The sequence below is a fragment of the Carettochelys insculpta genome, chromosome 9 (genome assembly GCF_033958435.1).
Source record: "Carettochelys insculpta isolate YL-2023 chromosome 9, ASM3395843v1, whole genome shotgun sequence".
Classification (NCBI taxonomy): Eukaryota; Metazoa; Chordata; order Testudines; family Carettochelyidae; genus Carettochelys; species Carettochelys insculpta.
In genome coordinates, this window is record NC_134145.1 from 23,488,393 (window position 1) to 23,509,470 (window position 21,078).

The window sequence follows — 21,078 nt, forward strand, 5'->3', positions numbered from 1 at the left end:
AACAGGTATGTGGAAGACAGAACTAAGTGCTAGTCTCATGTCTCAAGAGTTAAGTCTTTGCTGTCTCTGCAATTACCACTATCACTCTCTGTACCACATAAGCACTGATAAAGTGACTAGGTAGCTAGCGAGCACTGTCCAAATTGGACTTCAGCCTGGTCTGCACTAGGGATCAAAGTTGATCCCCGATGTGCAGTTCTAGGCACACCATTTGTGTAGCTAGAACTGACATATCAGGATCAACTTCCTTCCCTGGTGTAGACCAGGGGTTTTCGGGCGTGTGCCAACATCCCTTACTCTAGGTGTCAGCCTGGAGTACCAGGGTTGACATCCGAGCCCAGAGATTGATTCTGCCGCATCGTCACACAGGTGACAAAATTGATCTCTGGAAGATCAATTGCGGCATGCCAACCCTTGTAGGTATAGACATACCCTTTGTGAATTCTTCTCGTCTCATGTATCCAGTTCCAGAAGCTCTTCAAGTTTTTTTTGTTGTAAAAATATTAACTTTTCATAGGCTTCTCCCATGGTAGGACAACTTTGGAAACTAGGTGGATCTTGCAAGATGTCTTTTGTAGATTTTGAAGTTTGGGCTTATTTTCTGCCCCTCTTTTGAAAGTCAAACATCCCATGAATGAGAACACTTTGGATATGATCCTGAGGCTGTGGCAAGCATCTCAGGATCAAATCCAGTATTGTCATAATACCTGAGCTTTGGACTATTTAGTTTCTCACAGAAATTTTGTCTTGATAATGGGAGACTTATCTAGCTATATTAAACAGAATTTCCTGTCCACTTCCTGGTAAGTTGGATCTAACTAAAGTAAGGGCGTTAAGCTAGATAAATCCATGGCGGTTAGTCCATCAACAGCTATTAGTCGGAGATGGGCAGGAGTGGCGTCCCTAGTCTCATTTGTCAGAAGCTATGAAAAGGTGACAGGGGGATGGATCACTTGATAGTTATCTGTCCATTCCCTTGGGCACCAGGCATTGGCCACTGCTGGAAGACAGGATACTGGGCTAGACAGACATTTGGTCTGAACCAGTATGGCTGTTCTTGGGCATTTTATATTGAAAGGTCTGCTGGGTAGGATCTGCCTTTCTGTTGTGTGTTTGTACCTAGCACACTGTGTCCCGATTGTTGATTGGGAGCCTTAGTCATTAGTGCAATTTGAATACTACTGCTAAATCTCCCTGTCATCTCTACATTTTCAGTTCATCATTCATTTACTTCATTGTCAGCCCAGTAGCTTTCATGTCACAGATACTAATCCTTGGCTTTTTAAGTTGTGCAAGGTACTAAGAGGCTTGAAAACATACGTGCTACAACATACATCAAATTAAGGAGAGCTCTTGGATTGAGCTGAATACTCCTAATTTTCACCATGCAGTGATGCATCATTCTGGGGGGTGATTTGCTGGAGAAGTTTATTACAATCATGTTGCTCCCAGGGCTGTGCTAGGTGGGGATAACGGATGGCACCTGTTTACTTAAGGAGATTAAGATGTCAGTGAGGCCCAGGATGTGAGATGGGTGCACTTGTGGGGTGTGGTATAAATTTAACTAATATATTTGTATAGTGAGTTTTCAAGAAGACATTTACCTAAAAGACACTCAAGAAAATAAAAGCAGCAGCAAAGAGGTGTCCTTCTTTTATATCTAAATCTTTATTAGAACAAACCCAAGAGCTGTAAAATAATAATTTTCATTAAATATTAAACATTTTAGTTATCAAAGATATTTAAACAATACATTCCCGATATTTCTGCACAGCAGAAGCAAACAGGTTTTAGAGCTCAGAGTGTCATGTGCTCACATTAGTTTGGTTTTGGCATGAAAATGATACAGTCTCAAAGTTACATTGAAAAGAAAATGTAATAAGTGGAAATGACGCTTCTCTCTCATTTCTCAACCTTTAAATTGCCTTTTTTCTGATTTATGTGTACTTACTTCAGATAAATGCTTACTGACTTTTCTGTAACTTACAGTAAAAGAGAATCAGTTTTTATATGAGTAGCACTAGTAGTCTTACTTAAACATGAAGCAGTTATATTCCAATAATCTGTATCAAAAGTTAGAAAATTAAGGTCGTTTATGAAACACTTCCAGAATAGTAAATAAACAGTATTAAAATGAAGCATCTATTTTACATTTGGGAACATAAAAATACATATATAACATTAACGTAACATATCTACTAATTTCCCTATTCATTCTATTTTAAATACCTAGTGCCCAATTCTACCCTCACTTACCCAGACACAATGGGTTCTCTCTGAATATGAAGACAAAATTGGCTCCCATTAGAGAGCCCACTATCACCTGATTTAGGGACATTTACTAAAGCAAATTCAACATTCTTACACAATTTTCTTTTTTGTAACAAAACCGTTCTCTTTTTTCTTTTTTGGAGCATAAAGTACAGTTTCACAATCTGACAACAGTAACAGAGAAATTGTGCATGCTTCAATATTTAGCAAAAATGTCAAAGGTATTTAAAATGCAGTTGATTTACCACCATTTATTTTCAGCTAAGTTTAAAGACTCTTGTTTTTCCTTATCTAGCAATTTCTATTTTGTGGTTTAAATTATGAGTGTAAACCTTAAAATAAGCTGGGTAATAATAATAGCCAGTAAGGCACTTTTGTCATAGAAGACACAGTTGTACAGGCTGGATGACTGACAATAGTGTAAAGATTGAAGTTCTATACTGCAATACAGAGACAATTTCTTATGTGTAATCATTTTTATATTTTTAGAAGGCTATTTAAAGACTCTCTCTTTTTTTTAGGATAAGCTTAATATAGTGATTTCTGAAATCTTTTCCCTGTCCTATACCAGAATATGTAATGGGAAAACATTTCATACTTTTTTACAATGCTTATATTTAAGAGTATTCAGCATCTTCAAAACATCCAAGCCACTAGAATTAAAAGCTAAATAAACTTGAAAAAGGAACAAATCTCAGTATAAAAAGGTTTCATTTGTAGTTCCTTCTTTAAAGAGTATCCCTAGCAATTCTGATGGCTTTACATTGAAGCTTTGGTATAAAACATGTAAATAAAAGCCAACAATTAATACTATGTTGGGAAGACAATACATCAAACCACAACTAAAATCAAACAAGATTAAGTGATTACAACACTGTATTTTCTAATGTCTCTTGCTTTCAACATTCTGCTTGTTCAAAATCTTCAAGAGAGATTTACTCATATAATAGGGTCTTTCTGCAGAGCCATCATGTCTTTCTAAATCTTCCACTAGGAGGAAGAATGGCACAAAGTAAATGATCAAAGCAGTACAATACGAAAAGTAACAGCACCACCTGCTGAACTCTTCATGCACAACCATCTTTTCTAGGTTTATTTCAATATTTGACATTTTGGCATTTATTATACTGTAAACATTTGGAATAATAACCAGCTTATTGTCACTATATGAGCCTGCTTTCATTCTTTGATATCAAAGACATTTTGCCATGGATGTCAGTGGGTGTAGGATCAAAACTCATGTAATACACAATCTTACCATACCATACTTAGCTTCGTATTCCACCTCCCTCCAGCAAGGAAATACATAGTCATTAAGTTTTATCTGCACATTAAAGCATATAACAGAGTAAAGAAACAAATTCACTGACTCCACTGGCATTGTAAATTGGCAGAATTTGTCCCAATTAATTAGTTAAGAATCATCATAGTCAGGCTTAAACACTTAAAACAAATTTATTTTGCAAGTTAATATTTGTATTAATGTCAGCCTACATTATTCCAAAATACTCAGGTTTTTACCAACTTTAAATAATTTAAAATAGTATTTTAGCTGATTTACTGACTGCAGAATTTAAGTGATCTTGCTTTGCATTTCACTTCTTTTAATTGCTTCATTTAGAAAATGGCTTTTACATTTTCTTCTGAGAAACATTGTTTATTTATAGTCTAAACCATTCTCACAAAATAGTAATCAATGGAGGAACTGTATTTCCATAGTACATAAACAATTCAGTTTAAAACTTTTAGAAATTCTTTTAGCAAATGCATAGGTTCATTAAAAAAAGTCTAAGCATGACTTTTTGTATTTCTACTGTTTCTACTATGTCACATTCCTATTAAACTCTATGGTTACATTCACATGGCAAAAAGCATATTGTACTCAGAAATATGCTTTGTCAGTAAAGCACCCACTAAAGCACTTCAGGCGACTGCAGAACTATAGATTGCTCTGCTCCGCCTTTCCAGTTGCAAAGGAATGAACTAAATTACAATACCAAGCTATATTAATTACATTAGGGCCTGACCCAGAATAGCAGATCAGCAGACTTTTAGGTGATGGAATGATTGCACACAGCCCAACTACTTCATCCCGCCTAAGTGCTCAGAAGAGACTTGCATTTTTGCTTCTCAAGTTCTGGAGATGTGATTTGAGAAGCTGCGTTCAGCCCTTTTCGACAGCCAAGCCCCTTTAAACTGTCTCAAGATGGGCACTCAAACGAGGGCCCTCACAAGCGCTAGCTGCTTTTAAAACATAGGCCTTTTCCACTAATATTTTAATTCAACTCCTCACTCTAAGGAGGGCCAACGGCCACCGCGGGCCCAGGGGCAAGATTGGGGCAGCCAGCTACACACCTGGGAAGGGGCGGGGCCAAGAGCACTCAGCCCTTAGTGCTGCCCAGACTGCAGTGTGCCCCACCCCTTCCGCTCTCAGAACTGCACCAAGCTGTGATCTGGTGCTCTGCCAGCAGTTCAAAGGGGCACAGAGCTATGGGCGCTGCCACTGCCGGGTCCCTTTGAATCTCTGAGTCCCGGTGCAATTGCTCCCCTCTGTGCCTCCCATCAGTGGGCCTGCTCAACCCAGAGCTTACTGAATGAAGGCAGGAAAGCACATGCAGATTACTTACACCTTGTACTCCAAACTATATGATCTCAAGATCCTGCTGATCCTCAGGAGTTAAAACAAACATATGGGGGAATAACTCACCTACCGTTAACTGAGCCCTGGATTCAACCTATGGGCCTGAATTAATAAAGTTACTTAAGCTTGATGGGAGCTTCCTACTCCCTTCACCCAAGGGCCAGATGGAGGAAGGCCCTCCTTTAATCTCTGCTGTGTTGCACCAAGCCTTGCTTCTTGTCTGACTTTGGAAATGGAGCTGTTCTCCAGGTAGCAAAGTATGTGCTCTTAAAAACTCTTTCCCATATACCTCATATTCAGGCAACTGCAAAAGAACCGGCCCCTGTGTTCTGACACTGAGGTTCTCACTGAGCTCCAAAGTCAATTTCAGGAGCTCCATGTGTAAGAGCAACAAAGCTGGATAATGTTACAGATTTTCCCCTCATTAAGTGGACTGCCATGAAATGCTTAATTCCAAATTCTGTAGCCCATGAAGTCTAGGATATAGACTCACTGGCTTTGGGTGGGCTTTAAACTTTAGAACAATTATCTGACATTTGTATTTGTAGGATGGAAATCAACAAGATGAAGTATTTTTTAGAACCTCCGCAACAGGATTGCCACCTTGCGAGGTAATCCTATTCTTCTCACTTACAGTAATCACACGTTCTTTGTATTGCTCTTCATAATCCTCAGATAAAACACAGGCTCGATCCTGTGAGCTGTGTGCAAGTGGGACTGTCACTGACTTCGGTGATAGTGTCATGGAAGACTTGCAGAATTTTAGGGCTTGGATATGCAGCATCAGTGGGGTATGATCTATAAAACCCTCTGCCCTGTGTGGACTCTGCCAGCGCGCTGTAACAGATACCTAGTTCATGTTAACACAGTCCAGGTCTACACAGGGCAGTTAGGGTGCAACACACTAAAATGCTTTACAAATCACACCTCTCAAGTGTGCTCTGCTGGCCCCATGTAGAAAACCCCTTAGTGGAATAGCAACATGTATTACATTATTAGTAGGAACTTTATACCAGCCTTTGCAATTATAGACAGGCAATTTTAACGATTTTAACATACAAACACTATGGGCCATGCTCCTTGGTCTAAATGGCTAGTGGGAGACTTGGATTTTATTTCCAGCCCTGACCGCTTACTCCATAGGCTAACAGGAGCTGAGAGTCCTGCAGAGACAATGAAATCAGCCCTTTGAAGGTGGGAGGAAGCCCACCTGGGATGGAGCCAGGAAGACTTGCCACCACGGAATATGGCTCCATTTCAGTTGTTTCACACTTCAGGTGGAGCTCAACATCATGCAGAATAAAAATCACAGAACCATTAGGGGATACTAAAACAAGGACCTCTCCCACCCACGGCAGCTGAGAGCTATACATGTGTCATATTGCACCAGTTCGAAATAGAAAATTTGTGGGAACCATAAACCATGTTCTTCAAGTACAGAGGAATGGTTCTATACTGAGGTTAAATGTTCAAGCTAATTTCTGTTTTAAAAAGTGTTTAGTTACAACAATAAACTTCACTAGGAAGCAGTTTTAGCTGTAGTTTACTCTGGCTACCTTTTTCGAGACTGAACCTGGGTAATACCCTCTCTCCTTTATTAACAAACAGTTTGTAACAGAGGTGAGCAAAAAATCTATGTAGGGAACCATTAGTACATACAGAGTCACAGTTTAAGTAGCTGCCAACCAGCTTCTACAGTTAAGATACAACCATAGCACCGTATTTACAAAGTTAGTACCATCTGCTGGTTTCACGAGAGTCTTGATCTACTTTTATGGCTAATTAGGTTACGCTTTAGTGCTTTCAAAAATTGCCTGAATATTGTTTACAAATATACACTTATAAAAAAGAAATGTTATCAAAACGACTGTCATTTGAAACAGCAATTTGTGTTACAAAAGTTATTAAAACACCATTAGCCATGGATTAAAAAATGCTTCCAATTTACATTTTCCTTTATCATAGGCACTCTATGAACTAAAGTGTAGCTGTGTTTCACAGCTCTTCATTTATGCATTTCCGTATATCTAATTAGAGGTTACCTAATTACTAACTGATTTTAGATATAACCAAAAAGAAAAAATAAATCAATCACCCATCAACCAGAAGCATCATTTAGAGTTTTAACTTTTGTCTATCTTACACACATCCCACTTAAAATTGACATTGTTTTGATTTTCAGCAATTTTTAAAGTTATCCCATTGCCTTCTTAGGGCTTAGCTCCTTCTTTCCCAGAATTCGGTGCAGGCTAGCTGACATGTAGTAGGGTTTTGCTGTGGATCCGTCATTTCTTTCCAAGTCTTCACCTGAATTTGTATCAGCAAAAGCAGCCAAAGCAGCAAGCAGCAGTACAATCAAAGAAAACACAAACAAACATAAAAAGGGTAGAGAATTGAACAGAGGAAAAAGCAGAAAACTAACATTAGAAAAATTTGATCCCAGACAATTTAGCTGCACTGTTAAGTTGCTGGTGGACACTGCAAAAGCACCAAGTTTTACTTTTTTCCAAGTCAGATGAGGTTTTACACCAAAACAGACAAACAGTGGAGGGCTACCCTGATATTCTAAAGTTAAGCACATCAATCCTTTTACTTCTTCCACTTTGTTTGTTTAAAAATTATACTGTAATTTTCTGAAAGACTCAGCACACACAACTAGGAACACAAGAGCCTGGCATTGTGGTGTTTCGTTGTTGAAAATCTGGCCAAAAGTGTCCTAAAACAAACTTCTGGGTTTGGAGCACTTTTAAAAATCTATTCCTACAAGGCAGCAGAGCTCTTGTGAACACCTGATCTTCTGTGTGCACAATGTTTTGCTCCCATAATACACAGCAGTACACAACATGGGAAGCAGAGTGGAATGTAAGTTTCAAATAATGGCATGGAGACTCTGTTTGCCATATGAAGGAAAGAAACTGATAAGAAAATATTAATTTTAACATATTTCCCTTCTACCGCCCCATCTCAAACCTTCAAACAGTGAATGAACTAGTGAAAAGTAGGTGATATCTACAGAGTTGTGACATGAGTTATTATTATTATTTTATTAAATATTATTTAATAATAAATACCACATTATAATAGAATGATTTGTATTCTTCTAAAAAATGCTCAAGACTGAATAGATTTGCTGTGCCTTGAGTTTACTAATAAACTGTAATATTTTGCATGTGTGTACAGACTCTTTCATGCAAGGATCCAATAACAGTTTGCAAAGATAGGGAAATGAGCTCTTGAACCATGGGATCCACTTGGGACTGCCTGTGCAGATCATTTTGCAAGATTCAGGCCTAATTGTCACATTATGAGTCAGTGGCATGGCTCAAAGTAAAAATTCAGGTCTCCTGATGCCTAGTTTCCTACTCCAAGTCATAAACTGCTAGTATCCTCAAAGGAGGGATCCGCCCACCACTCATATGCCCATGCCTGTGGGTCACTTGGTGATTTAAATGGGTCCTGGAATGGTTCCCAGCTGCTCCTACTGTGACAGCAGCCAGGGCCCTTTAAATTGCCTAGGCCCCTAGGCCGATTGTCCCCTTTGCCCCTACTCCACCAGCAGGCCTGCTATGATCAAATATAGAAGGAATCCAATTAAGTCTTGCAAACTAATAAACTCCTCTTCTTTGATTTCTCTCTCAGATCAGTGCATCACTCTTAATTTACACTGGTATAAAAGGAAGAACAGTCCCATTGCAACAAATGAATTCCCAGGGTTCTTAAAAGTGATCGGAGGCGGTGAGGAAATGGTTAGGATTCACTTTACTCTGTGTCACCCTCTGGCATGGCAGTGTGCTCTAAGTCAAGTGCCACTGGTGTTCTGGCCTCTTTCAAAGCACCGGAGGCTCCACATAGCAAGGGCTACACTGGAGATTCAATACACTACTTTGTTTCTAACAACGGGGCTGGATTGCAGAGAATTAAAGCATTTACCCAGATTGGGGTGGTGGTAGATACTTAGTCCCTTATTTGCACTTACCTGCCTAGTGGTCCCATAGTCCAAGGGACTATTTGACTAGTTAGCATGGCCAAATAATGAAGCCAGACGCAATGTTGACTAGTGCAACGTATTCCTGCTCTGGCCTGCCAGGATTGCTCTCATTATAGTAGAATCCAACCTTTGGGTTTTAAGTTTCATTAAGTCTGGCAAACGACATGAGTGTGCTGTAATGAGTACACCTTGTTCTTATAATCAGGGTCTAAACTGAGTCCAGCTGATTTCTCTGGCGATTCGAGCAAGACGTCAAACAGGCCCCTAATCACCTCCCTTTCAAGAGTCTGCAACTGTTTGTTATGGGGTCACAAGGGACTTACAGTTTTAAAGTGGTAATTTTATGCTTCATCAGCGTGAAGCTTTGTCATGCTTGTTAGTACAAAGCCAAAAGGACAGTGACGTTATCAGCCACATAAAGCATTTGCTGGAGGAAAACACCTGAGTGCAAAGCCCACTAGGGTTAGTTACATGTCTGCGTGAACTGTTGCTGGACATGGCTCTTTACAAAGCACCCAGAAGCAAAGTGTTAGTAGAAACTGGGAAACCTTTAGTAAAAAAAAAAAAAAAAAAAAAAGAGCCAGATACATTTCACTAGCTCTGAAAAAAGGCTAATGAAGTCGTATCTGATCACTGAGCTTGACAATCCCCTTGGCAGTAAAAAGAACCATCTGTTTTAACAGCAGCAATTCCGCATCCCACAATTTGCCAGCTTGGCACATGAATTCTGTAAGGAAACTGACAAGGTGGCTCTTTACCTGCACATCACTGGAAGAAGAATGTCAATGACAGAGGACTCGGTACTTACAAAAGCAGAGGAAAAGCGTATCGACGCACATTGCATAGACGCTGAAGAACCCGTGTGCAATTAGGTAAGAGCCAATAATGACAGTCTGTAAATAAAGCCCAAAACACACAAATTTGACACCATCATTGGAACAAAACCTCAAAAGAACAAGAACAAATAAGAACTGAGCCAGTCAAATACACAAGAAAGAAAACCCACACAGGGCTAAGAAACTCTGTTTCAGTTCATGGAGTTCCCTCAGATTGCCCTTTACCAAAGAGGGCCCATCACCCAACCTGCATAGATCCCAAGATTTATGGGGATTTTCATAGGGAAAGCATTTAGGTAGGAGCCAAGTGCCTTCTCCTTGCTCCTCCCTTAGGAAGAAGTGCTGCAGTTGGTTCACATCATCTACCACAGGTGCTGTCTATGGAGGCTTCTGCAGAGCTAGCATGGAACCAAACTCTCTCGCACACAGAACATACAATGTCTGCTGAGGCTCACTGCAGCTCCAGAATGGTACAAAATGACCTGAACTAAACAAGTGATGAAGTTTGGCAGTGCTGGCTAGCCACAGGAGGGGATGCTGCACCCATCAAAAGAATTGTGGTGGTGGTGTTGTCAGAGCTGCCCCTCAAAAGTCCCCCAGTGTCCTACAAAAGTAAACTGAATCCTTACCAAAAGGGGAACCCAGTAGTAATTTAATGTTGGTGCTTCTTGCGTGAATGCTGGTATTCTGTGTGTGAAGAAAAAGAAGGCTAGGACACCTGCAGGAAGAACAAGCACAGATCATTAGTTATTCACACAGATATCTGGGACTTCATCACTCAGGAGGAATGGGTAAGAATAGCACAGCTGAAAACACACTCAGGCATAGCTTAAAGAGGCGATTTTAAGCAATAGATCTCTAGATACTAATAATCCACAGGCTCTGTATTCTGACCAGAAGAGAAATGGCACACAAATGCTTTTATCATAAAGATACTTGAGGGGCCAGAAAGACTTGAATCAATTATTTTATTTCATGAGTCAGCCTAAGTTTTATATCCAAATTAATAAATAAGAAGATACAATACAATAAAATGTATGATAATAAGGCATCAGACTGAGCTTTTGAAAATAAAAAAAAGAGACAGTAAGCAAAAGCTTGCGGCTTTAGCTTTAACTCCCCGGAGGAATATTTAACCACTGGAGATTAAAAATAGAATTAGCACAGCTACTGTTAAACACATTTAAAGATAAATCGAGAGCTACAACTCATCATCATATCTGTGCTACTCAGAAAGGAAATGGCATCTTAAATTATCCTGCAGAATGTATTCGTAAGGAGGAGGAAAACATGAATCAATTTCAGCATTTTGTGGCTCACATTTCAGAGATTCAGTTTCAAATCACATTTGCCTTCCCATTTTGAATGTCACTCTACAGTAATGACAAAACATTACAGATTTAGTCCAAGTTCTAATTTTCATCTTCGGGTAAAAAATAATCCATTTAGGATTTTTCGGAAAAATGCACAAAATATAAAAGATGGGCATCAATAAAATTTGTGTTCTGAAATACCTGTGACAGTCTAAGAGGCCTGGAGGGGGTTGGGATAACTTCAATTTTTGAATGGTCCATTTGAAAAAAACAAAACAAAACCCTGTTTGCTGCCACAGCATACTGTGAACATGTCCTGATCTTATCAGTATGAAAGAAAAACCTGTAAAAATGGTAGAAATGGGTTTTGTCTGCTCCTGTTTGGAAGGACCTTTTAGACAACTCTAGGGCACCACCAGAAAGGATACTCAGGCATGCCACATCTCCTCCTCTGCTCCCCTTTTTCTCTGTGCACCAGAAGTGTGAGTAAGTTAAATTTCTTACAGGTTTAAAAAAAAAAAAAAAAAAAATGGCAGCCAAGTAGCACTTTAAAGACTAGCAAAATAATTTATTAGGTGATGAGCTTTCGTGGGACAGACCCACTTCTTCAGACCATAGCCAGACCAGAACAGACTCAATATTTAAGGCACAGAGAACCAAAACCAGGAATCAAGGAGGACAAGGCAGAAAAAAATGATCAAGGTGAGCAAATCAGAGAGTGGACTCACTATAGGGGCTCATCTGCATACTTGGCTTAATCTAATTCTTGACCTCCCCCCCTACCCCCTCCACTCTCTGATTTGCTCACCTTGATCATTTTTTTCTGCCTTGTCCTCCTTGATTCCTGGTTTTGGTTCTCTGTGCCTTAAATATTGAGTCTGTTCTGGTCTGAAGAAGTGGGTCTGTCCCACGAAAGCTCATCACCTAATAAATTATTTTGCTAGTCTTTAAAGTGCTACTTGACTGCTTTTTGTTTTAATAGTGTATAGACTAGCACAGCTCCCTCTCTGTTACTATCCTTACAGGTACTGTCATATCATCTCCCCCTGGGAGGGGCTCAGGGTAAGGGGATGGAGAGTATGGGGTGGAGTGTTGGGGGTTCAGGGCAGGGGGTGAGGACGTGGGAGGAATGCAGGAGTCAGGACAGGAGCTTGGAGGTGTGAGGTGCCCAGGCCAGGGGCCTGGATGTGGGGGTGCAGGAGTCAGGGAAAGAGCTGGGGGGCAAGAGGGGCTCAGGGCAGAAGGTAGGGGTATGGGGGCCCTGGGCAGGCAGCTGAGGACATGTGTAGGGGTGACAGAGGTGGAGTCAAGGATGCCATTTTGGGAGGACAGTTGGGGCTGTAGCTGCACATACCAGCGGGCTATCGCTCTTCTTCACTGTCCCATGATTATAAGGGAGCGAGGGGAAATGCTCAGCTTGTGTCTATTACTCCTCTGCCCCTCCCCTCTGCAAAAGAAATGTACACTTACCCCTTGCTCCTTGATAGTCGGGGAGGAAGAGTAGCAGCATGCAGGTACTTACGGCTGCAGCCTCCCTGCCCTTCTTAAATGGCATCGGTTGGTTGAGGGGGCTGTGGCAGTCCTGGAATGGGTGGGGGGTGGGTGGGCACCAGGTCCTTTCACCTGCCTAGTTGCCTCCTGCTTAGCCCTGGCAGGAGAGGCCCTGAAGCTGAGCTGGGAGTACGTGAGCTGGCCAGAGGCTTCTTGCCCGAGTGGTGCACTGGGGCACACTGGCTTACTTTCACCTCTGGTGTGCGCACACCCGCATGCAGATTGCTGACAATTCAGTTTTGGTTGCAATGCTGCTGGTAAATACCCTCTTGCACGGCCCTGGCCTGGGGAAGGGTATGCACCTGTAACACACTGGAGAGGGTATATTACAAGTTCATAGTCCAAGCAGGTGACTTGAGCTCAAAGTGTAAAGGCTTATGGTGTTAGTTCTGGAGATCCCCAGTTCAATTCCCAGCATGTCAACTAAGATGGCAGCTATCACACAGCCAAAAAGAACTATTGAAGTGGCTGTACAAAAAATGCTGTCAAATGCACAAATTAAGCTGGAAAAAAAAGGAGGGAAAATATTTTTCTTTAGACTCAATCCTACAATTCTTTGCCGATGTGATTAGTGCTTATGGTATCAAGATTTACAAGGGCAAGTCCTTATATTTTGTCTGAGCACATGAGTTTGGCACATTCCCGGTTAGTAGGGAGTAAGAATCAACATTATACTGAAATAACTGACTTACCTACACCACCTGCAACAAGAAGTTTCCCAAGGAATAACAAGAAGTCCGTAACTTTGTCCAACACCGCAACTCTAGTCAAACATAAGACAAACAATGTTTGAGCATGTCAAAACAAACATCTCTATTCTTTTCATAGTCTAAGAAATCCATGGAAAATTGATGAAACTGCTCTGGTCCTTTGGCCAACAATATAACCACACAAGAAATCAATGTGGAGAAGAAACAGTAGGTTGGCATTTTAGAGTTCTTGCTATTAAATGCCCAGTCTTGTGAAGTGCTAAGGAACTTTGACCCCTAATGAAATCAATGAGAAGTCAGAGCACTGAGCACTTTGCTGAACAAGGCCATACTGCAGCAAAACTGCTGAGAGCACTTGAAAGCTATTAATTGGTTGTTGCTCTTGCTGATAAAGAAATTAGCCTCTCTCTCTATTTCAGGCTTTTCTTCCTAGCAGGATCAGAGGCATACCAGCCGTAAGAGGAGGTGACCTGGGCACTGCCTCAATATTTGCATGTGGTGTCAGTAGACTGTTGCCCATTTCATTCATTCCTTACTAGCCACATTGCCTCTGCTTCAGAATGCACTGAAACCTCGACCCCTCCACGCTGTATCTCAAAGTAGGGAATCAGCCCCAGGTGAATGAATGCAAAGAGTCAGAAAAACTGACTCAGCCTTCCTTGTAATCAGACTGAAAATAACAGGCAGGAAAGGAGGCCAGAACGGAGGCTTACTGGAGGGAACCGCTGTTCAAAATCCTGATTTCTGGCATGGAAATGAGACTTGTATTGCAAGTCACTTGATGACAATGAAAACTACTTATATGGTAATGTCATGTACCTGCTAGTGTGAAATAAACATTCAACAATCGAGTTAAAGAAAACAAACCACCATGAGCCTGTCGGAGTTAGGAATTAGAACTAGAACATACAGTTAGAGAATCCTAATTCAAAACAATCCAAGATTTCCCTTGCTCCGAGCTATTGTTCTTGGTGATTTAAGAGCAGCAGAAACAGGGACAGGTGTGGAAGCGATAGTTAGGGCTATAATTTTTGTCAGTGAGGTTGTGGCCATCATAAATTTGAGTAAAGTCTGTGAAATCTTTGAAATGGCTGTAAAACCGTACGATTAGGCCCCAAATAGAGTAGTGTTGCAAACTGGTGCATGGTATCACAGTACCGATAGGATTTGGCTTGTCTGCTTTGCCTACAAAGGGCAGACAGGCCGAACCTAAATAGCGGTGCAGGTTGTAAATCCTACATCAGGGAGCTGGGCCCAGCTCTGTAGGACAGGAGCTGCTGCTGCAAAGTAGAAGACCAGCTCACTCTTCAAATATCCCCCATGACACACTTTTGGGACTACCTTTCAGCATCCCCCACTATATTCTTGTGTACTGAAAAATACACCACTTAGTGACCTTCTCAAACCTCTACCAGGAAATTTACTAGAGACAAGGTGGGTGCAGTAATCTCTCTTTTATTGCACCAGCTTCTGTTGAGGAAAAAGAAAAGCTTTCAACCTGCAGGCCTTGGTCTACATTATAACATATGCCATCTTGCACTGACCTAGATGTGCATGTGTCTACATTGAAATTTGCCTCACACTGATCTAAGCAGCTTGTTGCAGCAATGAGAGGCATTGAGCCATAGCCAATCTAATGAAGTTGATGCAGTGTGTTTTTATGTCAAACAGACCTCCAGCAGTTGTCCCACAATGTCAGGCATTGACCACTCTAGTCACAACTGAGAGCTCCACTGACCAGGGTCATGGAGGCAGGACAGGCCTCTTCTTTAAAGCACTGCAAATTTTTGAAATACCTCTTTTTGATTATCCAGCTTAGTGAGCACACTTAGCATTGTTGTGTGCAACTGCCAGCTACCTATCCTGGCTACAAGCACCAGATGCGTACTGGCTTGCAGCAGACAGGAGATACAGGACCTCCTGGCTCTGTGGGGAGAAGATGCTGTGCAAGCACAGGTTTAGAGCAGCCACAGAAACAGACATCTGATTGCACAGGGATGTAGGAGTACAGCAACAGGGACTGGCCACAATGCTGTATGAAAGCAAAGGAACTGCACTAAGTGTATCAGAAGACCAGGGAGGCAAACTGTTCGTTTGGTGCAGAGCCACAGACCTGCCACTTTTACAAAAAGTCACGTGCTTTACTTGGCAAAGACCCCACTACCACCCAGTAGAACACCTTGTGGATACTTCCAAGGAGCCCAACTCATGAGAGCCAGGCATGAACAGAGAGAAGGAGATGGAATAGGATGGCTAGACTGCAGGGTTCTGCCAACAAAACTTCTGTCTAGACTGCAGATCTGTCGGCAAAGATCTGCTGGTCGGAAGCATTTGTCAACATCCCCGTATGCTTCGTTCCACATGGAAGAAGGGATGTCTCAACAGAGGGAGTTTTTCTGACCCCGTGTAGACGGGCCAAATGTCAGAAAAGCCTCTCTCAACAGAACTGTTGGCAAAAGATATGCAAATACGTTGTACAATTTGCATATCTTTTGCTGACAGTTCCCTACAGTCTAGACACAGCCCTGGAGATCCAGCTATGCCACAAGGCAGGACCTGTTGGACTCTACCTATCCCGTTTGTCCTGGCATTTGAGGTTGAATAACCCAAACATAGGGAAAAGAACCTCAAGAACGTTTATGTACAGCTCAGTCCTCTCCTCCTGCTTCTGGCTAGAAGCTCCAAACCCCCTGTCTTTATCCTCATTCACTTCTTGTTCAGGGTCTCTTCCTCCCTGTGACTCAAGAACCATGTCCTCTTATCCTTCCTTGAATAATTTAAACCGCCTAACCTCCTTAAATGTGCCTTTCACTGGTAATTAGGCTACCGCCTGTTGCGCCAACACGGCCTGCTCCTAAGGGCTTGTTCTAATCAGCACCTGCTCTCTTTCTTTTTGATCTTCCTGTATCACAGAAAAAGCCAGGAGCACTGAAGAGAAGTGTGGATTAGCACAAGGAGCTCAGTAGCAGTCCTAGCAATGAAGAGCGAGGGCTGGGGTTGGTGGTTCAATACACAGAAAGATGCCTAATAGAAGACTTTGGTTTTAGAAGCAAACAACTCTCTCCACCCTTGTCATTGGGCCCAGTTCCCTTCCTTCTCCCTTGTCCCCTCCTCAAGTTTCCTTCCAGGGATTTTGAGGCTGAGATCAGCTGTTCCTAGTATTAGAAAATGTGAACTCAGTGCTGACCCTTGCAAGCTTCCCCCAGACACCATGGCAGTAACATAGCAATAGAAATGTTCTCAGTTGCCCCTCCCGCCACTTTCTTGACAGCACAGCTGCTGTCACCAGGGATGCCTCGCCACCTACAACATCAACCAATTAATCCACAGCAAAGCTGTTTGTCAGGTTAGATGAAATCATCCTAGCTCTGGTCTAGTTCTATGGTCTGCCAGATGCGAGGCACAGCTAAAGGGGAGAGCAATGTTTGAAGGCAGAAAAAAATAATTTTAATGGGGGTCGGGGTGGGGGGGGGTGAGTTTTCAGAGCGTAACAGCCCCAGGAAACACAGCCTCTTACCTCAGCACGTTCCGCATGAGCAGAAAGAATGCTTCCTTTGCAGAGGTGCAGAAATTTTTACCATATATTGCAATCTGCAAAACAGTAATAGTCGATTAGCTATATAATTAACAATCAAGGGCAGTCCTAAGTTTTTTAGGGCCCTGTGCAAATTAACACACACCACTCCACCCATCCGTTCCACATACCCATAGACCATCCCACAGCACACTTCCTGTTATTTCTCACCAGACTGTGGCAGAATATCTCCCTGTCCACCCATTTCTCTAAATCATCTGTGTGTGAGACTCTGCAGCCGCGGGTAATATGCTTGCAAGAGGGAAAGGTAAGTGGAGACAATACTTAGGTTTCCAAACGAGCAGCTGTGGAACACAGTCTCTGCCCCAGCTTGCTTACAGGTGTGGAATTGAGGGTGACAAGTTGCAGGGAATATCGGAGCAAGCATTGCGATCTATACGTTCACAAACAAGTCTAAAGTTGCATTTGTGATTTGTGCAGGATTAGGCAAGACAGCTGAATACAAACAACTTAAAATAAGATTAAGGAGACAAATGAAACCAAAGCAAAACCCAGGCTCCAAATGCTCCTGGAATATGCAGTCCATATTTCAACCCTGCAGCTCAGGTCTTTTGCTAGTGCAGGCACAAAGGACCAAAATCTGTCTGAGGTACCTCCTGTAATACTGCTCTTCTTATTAAACAGACCAGATGCGCTGGGCATGATTCAGATCTTACACCCAGGTAGAAAAGGAGTAACTCCCTAAAAGTCGATGGGGTTACATCAATGAAAGACTGGAGCAGAAGCAAAACAGGCACTACATGTTCTAAGCACTGCAAACATGCAGCGTTTTCAAGGACCAGGTTTGGGTCACTGTTACCTCTCATTAATTTTCAGTTTAGTTAGTTTGGATTTATATTTGCATGTATGAAAGCAATGTGTCCAAAAAGGCACAAAGAAGGGCATCAACTTTAACAAGGATATTCCTTGCTTTTTCTTAGACACCTCAGTGTTATTTTAAGTTGTTTTATGCTTTTAAAAACAAACAAAACAAGTCAAGAGTTAGACTTAGTCTATGTTGGAAAATTGATTGGCACAGCTATTGGAGAATTAGTTGTTCTGCACTAGATGTAGGATAGCTGCCTGTATAAAGTCTTGAATAAAAGTGATTTTATTCCAGAGTAATTTCCCTGTTCACAAAGGCTATGTCTACACTAGCCAAAAACTTTGAAATGGCCATGCAAATGGCCATTTCAAAGTTCACTAATGAAGTGCTGAAATACATATTCAGTGCCTCATCAACATGCGGGTGGCCGCGGAACTTCGAAATTGACGCGGCTCATCCAGACGGGGCTCCTTTTCGAAAGGACCCCAGCTACATCGAAGTTCCCTTATTCCCATCTGCTCATAGGAATAAGGGGACTTCGAAGTAGCCAGGGTCCTTTCAATAAGGAGCCCCGTCTGCATGAGCCGCATGGCGGCGAGCCACGTCAATTTCGAAGTCCCGCGGCTGCCCGCATGCTAATGAGGTGCTGAATATGTATCTCCGAGATACTGCTCTGGCACCTACAATACTTTCACTGAAATTGCTTGGAGTCAAAATAAGACAACATGGATGAATTATGCTCTTGTACACAAGGGGGTAAATCTATAATCTTTCCCTGAAGCCAGTGAAGCGCCTCTGGAATTGTATCACAGACACTGAGAGCAGAATTCACCTCTATGATTTTAAGGGCAAATATAAGCACTGAGTGTTCTGTAGTGTCCTTGTTCACAGCAGCACCTTTTAACAAAAATATCACATTGGTATGTAGTATACAGTGTTTGCAGGATGTAGTGACATTGCTATTGATATCGGCGTTTGAACTGCACACTCTATCCCTCTTCTGACGGGTACTGGTAAGGAAAATAAAAGATGGATGGGGTGGTGAAGAAGGATACTATCCATGGAGGGGAGGGGAAGGAGTATATGAATTCCCCTAAAGTCACTAAAATCCAATTCTTTACCATCTAGAGTCAAACAGTGACAGACTGCAGCCAAAGTGTGGCCTGGCATAGCTAGAGAACAAAATATTAAAGTCTTGACAATAGCAGGCACATCTATACTACATATTCCTTATAGCAGCTTGTAGAGTCCAGACACTGCATGATCCCTAGCTCATGTACAAGCAGCAGTTTAGATGGTGAGGTACAGCTTAGGCGAGTAAAGACAATCTCGTATCTTAGGGATATATCCTCCACAGCTCTCTGCACGCCCAAGTGGTGCCTCCCAGGCCTCCACTATTTTTAGAAACTGCTAAAGATCTTCCCTTTTGCATGTAAGGCTCCAGCAAAAGGGGAAGGCTCAGGAAGGTCCCCAGTGCCAGAGCCTTTCACTGCTCTATGTAGCTATTCACAACGGCATTGAAACAGCTCACTTGTCATTGTGTGTAGCTACCTATGCTTTACATGTCCCCTTCCCCACAGTGATGTGCAGCATAGGCATACCATAAGGCTTGTATCTAAGATACTGACTGTAGTGCTCCAGGCAGGATGCTATAGCATTCAGAGAGAGAAAATACGCACCATGATGTAGGCATTTCTGTTTATGAACTTTAAGAATTTTTCCAAACACCAAAAACAGCATTTGAGGCAGCACAGCAGAAATCTTGTAAAGGAGTTCTGTGTACCTGCAGACAAGGAGGGAGAGCAGAACTTGAAGACACAAGATAAATTGTCTTTAAAATAGAGGCTGCCCACAATGGCTCAATCCCCAGAGAGAGGTCAGTACAGGTTGAACCTCTCTCATGTGGCACCTCAGGATGTGATTGGTGCTGGACAGGAGACTTTTCCAGACAATGGGAGGTGAATATTTTCTAGCAGCATTACCAACACTTCCACTGCTTACTGCTCTCTTAGAAGATATTTAGGGGTAAATTATAGCTAAACAGCACAGAACATGAGAACCAGGACTGGGGGCTGTCAACAGCCTTAATGGGACCACAGGAAACTTAGCCACCACCACGGTAACTGGTCTTCCAGCTAACTAAAATAATGCTGGATTATGGAATTTGCTGGACGAGAGTGTTCTGGATTAGAGAGGTTCAACCTGTAGTTGAAATGTTGCATTCTCTCCCTCCAGACAGAATCCTATATCATCACTAGCGCAAGGAGGTGCATTTTTCTCTTCCTCTCCAGGGTGACCTAGCTCCACATTATAATCATATCCATCTCCTGCATAAATTCTTATATTAAGCTTTCAAGGACAAACACTCAGCTGAGGTAAATCTGCATAGATTCATTGACTTCAAATGACATGACAGTAATTTATACCAGATCAGAATTTGCCTCTTAGATGTTTTGTAGCTGAAGAACTATCTTAGAGAAGAAAGAAAAACAAGATGAGTTCATAATATTCTACACTGGATTCAGAAGTCTCACCTTTCAGTTTGTGATCCAGGTACTCCAAGATTATTCTAATCAGCTGGACTATTGCAAGAATTAATGATCCAAATGCTAGTGAACCTGTGTGATATCTAATACAAAACAAAGCGATATTATACCATGTTACAGGAGACAACAGCACAATGTAACTGAACTGACCTTGGCAATTATCACAATAAACTATTTCATGGACTGTGGAAATTACAGAGGCTTTTGAAAAAGACTAACAACAGTGAAAATTTTTCTAAGAACATGGATGCTGACACAGTTATGAAATGTTGCCTCCACTAAACGCTTCTGAATAACTCTAGTGCTAGCTGAAGAATTTGCACTGCTCGATACAAAATGGATAAGAGATTCTATCATTGTAACAGGCCTATAATTGTGTTGTAGAAAAAACATTTTCATACATAAATTGTTTTCATTTCTTAATTTTACCTAAAGATTATTACAGATAGAATGTAAATTAACAAATTTAAATGTTTAAGTTTAAACTGTAGAGGTTTTTTTAATAATTACAAAATAGGTCAATATGCTCCTGATTTTCTATAAAGCATAAAGCTCAGATGCATGCACTTGTATGTTTTAGGTGCCCAACAGCCCTGAGAGGATTACTGTAAAAGCTCTGCATACCTAGGTGCAGTAACTGCACGTGTAAGTTAGGCACATAATTTCTAAGAATTCCCACTCTTTTGAAATTCAGGGCCTTATTAAATTTGGCCCTTACCTTACGCAACTAAAGGCAAAGGCAAAATGCAGGTCCAGAACGACTAGGATGATCCAGCCCTTAATGACTAAGGGTTTCTACATAATTGTTTTCCTTTGATACTT

General features: G+C 41.7%; 1 protein-coding gene across 5 annotated transcripts in view; it reads right to left on the reverse strand.

Annotated features, from left to right (window-relative positions):
- Positions 1-1,646: 1,646 nt before the first annotated feature.
- SLC44A5 (solute carrier family 44 member 5) overlaps positions 1,647-21,078 on the reverse strand; it is a 198,542-nt gene continuing 179,110 nt past the window's right edge. For 4 of the 5 annotated variants that reach the window (XM_075002431.1, XM_075002430.1, XM_075002427.1 and 1 more), the window contains 7 exons: positions 20,245-20,339; positions 19,390-19,493; positions 16,828-16,901; positions 13,293-13,363; positions 10,366-10,454; positions 9,709-9,793; positions 1,647-7,219 (listed from right to left, as the gene is read on the reverse strand). In XM_075002431.1, coding sequence (XP_074858532.1) covers positions 7,107-7,219; positions 9,709-9,793; positions 10,366-10,454; positions 13,293-13,363; positions 16,828-16,901; positions 19,390-19,493; positions 20,245-20,339 — 631 coding nt within the window. In that variant the 3' untranslated portion in view covers positions 1,647-7,106. The remainder of the gene's footprint in view (positions 7,220-9,708; positions 9,794-10,365; positions 10,455-13,292; positions 13,364-16,827; positions 16,902-19,389; positions 19,494-20,244; positions 20,340-21,078) is intronic. The other variant, XM_075002429.1, reaches the window with a different exon arrangement.